Below are 10,553 nucleotides of genomic sequence, written 5' to 3'. Positions count from 1 at the left end.
AGTGAAAGTTTGGCAAACAAGGAGAAACAGAGCGTGAGGGGGTCCGGGCATCCTCTCTCGAGTTTATCGCTGTTTCTGCGGTACTGAAGCTGCTGTACTCTAATGAGGGATGGTGAGAAAAACTGGCTTGTGGTTCCAGTCGCGACTCCCTTTAACAAATTCAGTTAGATTTTAAAATAATATTTAAAACGGTTTAAATTATGTTTGTTAAAATTAATAACAATTATTATTCGTTTTAAATAATCAACTAAATGTGTAATAAATTAATCTAAATGTTACATTTTCGTGGCTTTTTAATAAAAGAAATGCAAATCAGTAATTACAAACTTCAAACATATAAAACAACGTGGTAGATGTAGCCTAGACATATTTTTCAAAATACCACTATTTATAACAAAACTGATTACACAACTTTAACACATCATATTTATAAATAAGCTACTACTAATGCGCTGAAATAACCAGCTAATACAGAAATGTTTGGCCTTTGTCTACTTCCAAGCAAGAGAACCAAACTTCAAGTGTTGTACACATCAATGGGACATACGGAAAGTATTATGGGATGTTTTGGTTTCTTTTTAAGTAGGACATAAGGTAATAATTGATTCGCTGTGTCACTAACAAGAATCAGCTCATAAGAGTCATTTGCTCGAGTTGGTCGACACAGTGACGCGGCTGAAGGCTGTGTGTATTTGATTCCATAAAAGAACCGGATCATAAGAGTCATTTGTCAGAGGTTCGAACTGCTATCCGTGTATCGAAATGTGAATCCAGTAGTGTTGCGCTTAAATATCTGTGCAGAATTTTCTTTCTTCTGCGAAGCTATTCAAACGCAAAACAACCGCTGAGCCGTACAGATAAACTTTTCAAAAACATTATTTCGATTGGGGCAGTTTTTAAAGTTCCCCATTCCTAAATGCACGTTTTCCTTTATGGAGAGACAGTTACGCTGAAAACCCTGTGTCATCGTTAATTTCCTGTGAATCATTTTAATAAACTACGTTTTCCAGAATTCTCGCATTCATTGGGTTGCAACAGTTTCGCTTTTCCTTTTCCAGAAATGTTCCACTTGGTTGCTTATGAATTTCACTTTGCGTCGAGGAACAGTGTTACACAATACAGAATGTAAAGCACATTTTGTTACTGAATTTCACGGTCAGGTCTGGACGGAAAAGTAGAGCAGCTTGTTTAAGTTCTTCTCCGACATGTCCAACCTGTTGCCATGTGATAGTATACGTAATTGCAGAATAACCAAAAGTAACCAGCAAACTTTCTCTGTCACAACACACCCATGCTGGCTGTGGTCTATATAATTTGTTTTATAGGTTGTCTGCCGATTGCACTCACTTGGCTGACATGTTGTGACCGTCACTTATCATTTCGGTCAGCGTGAGCCATTGTTTCTGACCACTGACGCTCATGCACGTGCTCAGCAGAGCTCGCAGCTCGTGAACGCGCATCTGTTGTGTCTGCGCGCTAGCTGGCGCGCTCATCCATCCATTGCAGAACAAGGAGGGGTTATCACTGGGGGTGCTTCATTAAAAAAAGAAAACACTTAGTCGCCATTTTCTTTCCCAAGTACACTTGTCTATGCAACAGATAATGATTTATGACTTAGTCATATCTCAACACACATTATAACAATTTTCTGTTTTATGACAACATAAATCCACATTAACATATGAATTACATTGCACAGATAATAAAAAAGTAAATAAAAAAGTTGCTCACAGCAGGAAAGTTGCTGGTTCGAGCAACGGCTGCGTCAGTTGCCATTTCTGTGTGGAGTTTGCATGTTCTCTTCATGTTCGCGTGGGTTTCTCCTGGGTGCTCTGGTTTCCCCTACAGTCCAAAGACATGCGCTATAGGTGAATTGATTAAACTAAATTGGCCATAGTGTATGAGTGTGTGTGTGTGTGTGTGTGTGGGTGTGTGAATGAATGTGAGAGTGTATGGGTATTTTCCAGTACTGGGTTGCAGCTGGAAGGGCACCCGCTGTGTAAAACATATGCTGGATAAGTTGGCGGTTCATTCCGCAGTGACGACCCATGATGAATAAAGGGTCTAAGCTGAAGAAAATTATTGAATGAATAATTGACTGAAGAATGTGACAGTTGACCAATCAGACGATTAGCAAATTACAACTGAAGTATAGCTGAAATACAGAATTATTGAAGACTTGCTCAAATGGAAAGTCCCTATGACATGACTGTTGTTCAGTATTAGTTGTTCAAACTAATTTTGATGAATAATTGATGGATGACAACTGTTTTAACCCTGTTGCCTCAAATAGTGTTTGAGTAAACATCAATTGCACAAGGAGAATCACTCAATGCAGATGCATGTGTGCAGCAATGTAAAAGTGCACAGTTTTCCATTGCATCATAGTTGTGACCTCAAAATATTTGTGAGTCAGTCTGGAAACAAATACCACACAGAGACATGCATTGATGTGTGAGACAGAGACTGACCTCTGTTTAAGGCCTAATTAAAATAATAAATGTTATATCTGTTTTTCCTGACATGATACTGCCGCCGACACATACTGTGGGTAACACATTTTAGAAAGTGGCATGAATGAAACATCCCCCACCGCACACACATACCACACTGAAGGTGAATCATGGGTCAATCAAATGTTTATTTATATCTGGATGCTACCTCATAATTATATTACCTATCAGAAATGTTAAATTACATCAAACATAGTGGCTTGATGCGTTGGTTTATATAGGCTCAGGGGTTGGGTTAGTAGTGAACCATCATGTTTTTATTGTTTGTTTGTTTCCCAAAGGCAACATATTGTCATAGAAATCACATTATGTCCAAATTAAATCACTAATACATTGTGAAGTAGTTAAAAATAAAAAATTATGAGACTTGCTTTTTTGCACATGGAAAGAATCCTCTACCCATGTAATGCTCAAGCGCTATCATCACAGTATGAAACTATTTGGTTGTTTGGCACATTGGTGTTTTTTTCATGCATGCATTTCATGAAATCTGTTTACATCCCACTTGCATGTGAGAAAAAAATCTGAACTAACTCACATTTGGGTTTATATATCACAATTCTGAAGTCATGAAGGTTATTTGTGAATTTTTATCTCACAATACTGACTTCCTTTCACAACTTAAAGATATCTAAACATTCAGATTTTATCTTAGAAATGTGATTTCATGTTTCACAACTGATTTTAGCCTTCTCGTAATTCTAACTTCTTGTAATTTTGCCTTTTTAAAGAAGTGCAATTTAAATAGTTTTTCTCCCTCTAAAAGTTGTTTTCATATGAATAAGATACAAAATCACGATCTTTTAAAATAAAGATATAAAGTTGCTTTTTCTGCACATGGAAAGAACCCCTCCCACCCATGTCATCACAACCCACTCTGTAGACTTGATATATCTGGGTCACTCAAAGTAAGCATGAAGCAATGAAGCATCTGTATGTCTGTAGTGCTGAATGTGTTTGTTTTAAGTTAAATTTAGACATGTCAAAGTTAAATGTCATGCAGATGTGAATGAATTTAGCACAAACAGTATCAGATTAGTGACTGTGGGGATTCTAGCTATCTGTATGCTGTGAAACAAAATAATTACATTCATTACCTTTGGCATTCCTAACATGTAGATAATCTAATGCAGCATGTACCAAATATCTTCTGAAGTTTCATGCAGCAGCTTGAAAGTGTCATTCAGAAAATGCGACTGGGGAACTAACTTCATTTTTCTCCATAACTTTAGGTCATCGTGAATTATTAAAACTGAAAGATCAAGATCCTTCTAAAAATCTGATACAGCAGAGAGGAGGTGAGAGATTGAAGGTGGTTTCCAGAAGTAGGCTTTGCAGCTGTAGAGTCTTGTGTTCCAAGGAGAGATAAATCTTACAGGGGATTTTCTTTTTCTCCACTTAGGCAGATGGAGGTCAAAAGACCAATTAAACACATGACAATATATGTACAGTGTTTAGGCTACCTGTACTTGGAAAACCCATTGTCAGTGGTTCCCCAACTGTCATGCAACTGTAATTCGTCATAAATGTACTTAACACTTTTTTTGCATTATGTCATATGTTTTATGTCATACTTGTTAATAATATTCGCAATATTTTAATTATTTTCTTACAAAACTTTCTTTCCTGCAAACAATTTTGAGTTTAATAGACGTCTAATAGACATCTAAACGTAGACAGCTTGGCTAAAACAAGGCTGAAGTTATTGAGGTAAAGTTGGTTTAATATTCGTAAATTCTGACTTTTTCCTTAATAAAACTTTTACAAAATATTCTTTGCCAATTTTTAATAGTGAAATCATAATATCATCCAATGACAATCAAAGTACAACATTGTTTACAGTCAAATAAATGGTGTTAATGTTGTTTTAAATATATTTACATGTGATTTCAGACCTAATATTCAAAGAACCATGTTAAACAATATAGGGAGCATTTCACAAGTTGCCACTGAACGAATGTGTGAATATAAGACTAACTTTACCTCAATGCTAAACTTGGGCTGTCAGTGAAAATCTACACATCTAAGAATAGCCCAAAACTAGACTAGTTGTCAAATAGACAGATTAGATAGAATATATGTGTAGTCATTCATTTCTGTTTATTTGAAAGTGTTGGCCTAGTGGCCGATTTTAACTAACAGCCCAAATTTAGCCTTGTTTTAGCCGAGACGACTATGTTTAGACGCCTATTAGACATCTTTTAAAAACAAAAATGCTTGCTGGGTTTCTTCTTCACAAAACAGACTGTTATACTATTCCTATTACTAAATAGTATTACATACTATTTTCTCATCCGTATAAATACTAGCTAATAGCTAACATTTTGGTAAAATGTAGATACTAAAATGTTTAATAACGAATATGAATTAATATCTAACGTTACTTTGGATTGTTTTAGCATCTTTTCAGAACTCTACATTTGTTTTTTTGTTTTTGTCCCAGTGTCTTCTTACTGCGCATGCGTGTCACTCCTGTGATGGCCGTCAAACATGGCGGCTGTGGAGTAAGACGCATGTCTAAACTTTACACTGACAATTAATTTCCAGCCTCGCGTACTTTGTTTACGTGAAAGAAAGCCGTCGAACAAAAAATGTCCCGCCACAGGAATGTCCGAGGTTATAACTACGACGAAGGTATCGACGGCAAATGCTATATGTATTCGCTTTTCTGTAAATGGGCCTGTGTGTTTGCTAGTTAGCTGGTTTATTTATACATAGATCATCGCTGCAGATCATGATAGACTGCTGTCGTGTCACTATTACAGATGGTAACAGCTGCTCTGTTTACCTGGCCACAAGTTTTGTGCGTTTAAACGCTGAATAATAGTATTTATTGATAATAAAAATGGACAGTAGTTTCAATACCATCTTACATTTGTATTTCTGTATTATTTGGTTATCACAGATCAGATGCTCAGCTAATAGGAAAGTAAAGTAACAGCTGGTTTGTTTTTCTTGTTAAGATTCATGCTATTTGTGCCCAGAATGAGTGTTTTGACTTACTTTTTTGTTATTAAGTGCTTTTGTATTGATTCAGATGGTGTGGCTGACTAAGCAAAGCTTTTTCTGGTCACATCAATGCACTTGTGTTGGTTGACGCATTTGGAGTTTTGTCTGTTTCTCTCACTTTCATAGACTTTGAAGATGATGACATGTATGGACAGTCAGTGGAAGATGACTATTGCATCTCTCCAGCCACTGGTTTGTGTTTTCATATAAGTTGCTTGTGTAAAAAAAAAACTTCTAATTTCTTATTAGAAGATACCTGGCCGTTCAAATCACTCATAAATGCCAAATTGTGAAATAGTATTTGCAGATTTATTAGATATTGATTCCCTTTAGATGATACTTTTCGTATGATTTTGAGCTATGCTATTTTATATGCTATATGCTTTATACTATACTATATTATATTGATAAAATATTTGATTTATATACGTCGTTTGTAATGACTTTAAAAATCTTACATTCATATTCTTTAATTTATCAATTTCTACACTATGTAAGTGTTAAGGTTAGCATTGTCTGTTACTGAGATGTTTACGGGTCATTTTTCTGTAGCCGCACAGTTTATCTATTCGCGTCAAGATTCGAGGCAAGCTCGGCATGTGGAGACTGTGGAGGAGGCAGAGTATGAAGAGGAAGAAGAGGAGATGCCAACCTCTCCCACCATGACAAGCACACTAGATTCACTACAACAAGGTACATGGTGAAGAAATTAAATGGAGAGTTTACCCATAAATAAACATTCGCCATTAATTATCTCATCCTCAGGTCATCCAAGATGTAGGTAATATTTAAATTGTATAGAACTTTATGAAAGATGTAAACTATGATTCTGTGTCAATGGAAGTCTAAACATAAAAAAATGTATTTGTATTATTTCTAGAAAAAGAAAACATCACTACAACTTCTGAAAGTGAACAGCCATGTTTTACCGTTGCATAAAACCAAATAGAAATTGTAACAATGTAAACAAACAAATATAGATTAAATAAGTAGGCCTGTCACTATCCACTTGTTAAGTGTGAGGCATGCAAAGTGGCTTCCGGGTCCAAGTGCTATCAAACTGTATGGGAAGACTCATCAAATGGTAATAATAAATGTTTACAAAGCGATTGTAATACTTTCAAAAATTTCCATAAATACTTTATATGAATGTATCTATCCATGGCATGCCTAATATCCTTTTGCCAGAAGGTGATACATTTTTAAAAATTGTTAAAATATTGGTATTTTTGATGAAGCAAGTTCAGAGACCGATGTGTAGGACTAAAAGTGGTCATAAACTAATATTTTCTCAATTCAAATAAGTAGCGGCTTGGACCTTGAAACAGTATTTCATACGTCACTGATACATCATGACTTGACCAGCGGATAATCAATATATCGATTTAGCGCACAACACATGGACATGACCTCAGTCCTTTATATATATATATATATATATATATATATATATATATATATATATATATATATATATATATATATATATATATATATTAAAACCAATTCTAGCAACATTTTAGCTGATTGTGCAACATCTCTATATCTATTGGAGGTATCAGCATTAGTATGGTAGCAGCTATCGCATCCTCTGTTACTTTTTACCTTGTACTTTTTTGTTAACATTTACTATTTGTTTGGGATAAGCGTTTTCAAACTCTGATTATATTGCCTAAATTGGTAAAATGACTATAATTAAATTAAATATTCTTAAGAATAAAATGTGTTCTTTGAATGTACTAGCATTGTGATTATATTCAGACCCTCTAGTTTTTCGTGATTCTGATCACTATATCCAATGCAAAATCAACAAAAGGTCGCAAATTTTTGCGATTCTGCAAAATTCTTAAACACAAAATAGTTGCAAAAAATGGAAATAATCTCATAAAACATCATATTCCAAACCATATAATCACATTATATTTATTTCAGTCTGCAATTAATTGTTTTACATCACGTGCGCTGCGCATGCAACATCATGTATTTAAGTGTCTCTTGAAAAATGACATCTCACCTGCACCCTCACAATCACTTCATCACATTACATTACATAGAAGGGGGAGGTGGGGTATTGTTTTGCAGTCTTTGCAGTAAGCAGATAAAGCCAATTTATATGTGAAGCCAATGCAAAGGAACGATTAGACATCCTGTGGCGCAATTTGGGAGTTTTGTGCATTTGCCGCGCATCAGACTGCAAAAATGCAACAGACAAAAAAAGCAAGCAGCTTAGCTTATAATGATGGAGATTGGTTCACAGGTGACGGCCGCTTGACGTGACCGAATTAAAAGACATTATTTGTGCTTTACATGTATGGCTGGTATGATGTTCATCGAATCGATAAACGATTTTGTTAAACTTTTTCCATGCAGTTAACGAGAGAAAACTCTTCCCTGCCATTAAAGAGTTTTGCGACAATCAGTGTTTTAGGTGTAGGGGAAGCCTTAACACATTTCTTATGTGTAAAGTACATGATGTCAGATGCTCCAGGTAGTGAAATCTGAGAGAGAGAAGTTTGTGGATAAAAATAAGAGTTATACAACCTTCCTTTGGCTTAATCCCTACCTTTTTTAATCTCGTCTTGACAAGAGACCAAAAAAAAGAAGCTTTATTTGTATTATTTTTGTCATTGTGTCAGATTACACACCTAACATAGTATGCTACCTAATATGGTAATATTATGTAGTCCTCAAATTTTTGGGAATTACCACCACAAAATCATTTTAATCGCAAGAAATCAAAAAACAAATCGTGAAAAACTAGAAATTCTTTATACTGTCATTCTTGCATTTTGTAATGAGTGGCATAAAATGCTGTTAAATGACAATAATATTGTTTATCCCAATATAATTTGGTGCTTTATATCATACAAAAAAAAAGGATGTCATGACAGCCCTACAAAAAGTATCACCACAAATTTGCTCCACTGAAAGAATTAAGAACAATCAAGAAAATAAAAGCACCTAAGACAGATTGCAATTACTTCCTTGCTGTCTAATTGTTTTCTTAAAATGGCATAAATGCTTGGTCATGTTTTAGCATCCATACTACAGCCGTTACAGATTTTTGCACAGGAAAACCAGCATGTCCGCTCTGCTTTTTTTTCCGAGATGCGCATTGACATGTAACTGCATTGTGTGATATGTTGAAAAGTATTTCTGAGGGTTTGCTACTGGCAGGAACACCAAGATAATTTTTTTAATGAATCACAAACCATCACGATATGCACATTTACAATATTTTGATCTTTTTTATTTATTACGCATTCCTAAAAGTATCTATCAGATCATAGTGGTGAATAGTCAGTCGTCTGATGCACACACAAACATAATCTTTCTCGTTTGTATGGCATTATCCATATATATATATTTGAAGGTAATGTTATTGTTAGTAAGATTTAGTTGTTTCATTTTGCTATATGAGATTACAGAGAATTGTTGAAATCACTAGGTGTTAATTTTGTTTTTCCTGTGTGTTTTTCTTACTCTCGGAAGGATGTTAACTGTTGACATGAATTATATGAATCCCTAACCACATTTTCAGCTAAAAATCTTTTAACTTCCTTTGCAGAAAAGTCACCTACGTCTTGGATGACATACGAGCGTATAAGTAACAGCAATTTTTCCTGAATTACCCCTACACTGAGAAAAAAAAGATTCAAAGATGATTAATTGGATTTACTAACTTTTTTTTTAAATGTTTGCAAACATCTTATTCGGGACAGAAGTCCCAAATAAGTCCCGAATAAAATAGAAGTTGAACACTACTATATTTAATTTGTTTGATTAAGTTCAGTCCATATAAATTGTTTGCAACAGCTTTTTTCAATGTATAAGATGATTTTAGAGGGGTGACTGGCGAAAAAGTTATACTTGTATACAGGGCTTGACGTTAACCTTTTTGATCACCAGCTACTGTGGCTAGTAGTTTTCGTTGTTGGGTAAATATATTTATGCAGTTATTTGACATTGGCATGCTAAAATTACTTGATTTATGTTATGGGTTATGTTCACATGCCTCCCCGCTTTTTTTAGGGCTCCATTTCCATTTTTTTCTCTGGCCACACTAAACAAATTTATTCCTTGTCACTAATTAAAAAAAATGTCAGAACAAGTTAAATATAGCTGTACACATACACTTTTTGTTCAACAAAAATATTCTAAAAAAACAATTGACCAATTCTCATTTATCTAAAGATATACACAGTAGTTTGTCCATTCTAAATGTCCCAGATCATCAGGTAACTGTAGATAAATAAAGAGTCAATCTCCTATTAAATAATGTTAGTGTAAAGAATGATTATTAAACCATGCTAACAAAAATAACTGCAAGCAAAAGAAAGCTGGTGAAATGACAAGGAACTGATGATCATGCACACACTGTTAATGTTAGGTCCAATAATAATGTTCAAAGAATAATTAAAGTGAAAGCGGCAACCACTGATGCTTACAAAAAAAAATCCAGTGCAGCTATTGGATAATGAGCTGAACTCTCCTTCCTCTCTATGCAGTATTGCATGAACACAATATGCAGCCTATGCTTTGCAGATAAAAGAGGAGAACAAAGTGTCACTGCTTAAACTGTCTCTGAGATGTTTTGCGTTTTTTGGTAATGGATTAATTAATACGCATCAGACTCAGTTTTACGATTTACTATTACGATTTTTAGAAGTTAGTTAATGTAATGTTTATTTTTATTAAAAAGACATTCATATTTTCTGATGTGTTTGAGTTTCCTGTTATTAAGCAATTTATAAGTATCTTTTTGTTATTAGTTACGGCTATTGTTTGGTGCAAAATATTTTGCTATTGAATTAATTTATTTATGAAGTGTTTGTCCATTTGCTCATTGAGTAATTGTGCTGTTGTGTTACTGAGAAACCAGAGGCTTTGATGGACTAACGTATCAATTGGTAGTTTTGTAATTTGTTGGTAGTAAAATATAAAATTTTATGAATATCTACATTACCCTTCTATAGTGTTTTTGGCAGCAGTATACCAAGATAGAGACATTTATGTTCCATTATGAACAGT

General features: G+C 34.5%; 1 protein-coding gene across 3 annotated transcripts in view; it reads left to right on the top strand.

Moving 5' to 3' along the window:
- Positions 1-4,981: 4,981 nt before the first annotated feature.
- Positions 4,982-10,553, top strand: part of hbs1l (HBS1-like translational GTPase) — a 43,018-nt gene continuing 37,446 nt past the window's right edge. For all 3 annotated transcript variants that reach the window (NM_001308548.1, XM_087305234.1, XM_087305233.1), the window contains 3 exon segments: positions 4,982-5,147; positions 5,649-5,714; positions 6,075-6,215. In NM_001308548.1, coding sequence (NP_001295477.1) covers positions 5,105-5,147; positions 5,649-5,714; positions 6,075-6,215 — 250 coding nt within the window. In that variant the 5' untranslated portion in view covers positions 4,982-5,104.

The sequence above is a fragment of the Danio rerio genome, chromosome 23 (assembly GCF_052040795.2).
Source record: "Danio rerio strain M-AB ecotype USA chromosome 23, GRCz13ab, whole genome shotgun sequence".
NCBI classification, from domain to species: domain Eukaryota; kingdom Metazoa; phylum Chordata; class Actinopteri; order Cypriniformes; family Danionidae; genus Danio; species Danio rerio.
Note: the sequence above shows the minus strand (reverse complement) of the source record. Positions and strands in the feature narration are given on the sequence as shown.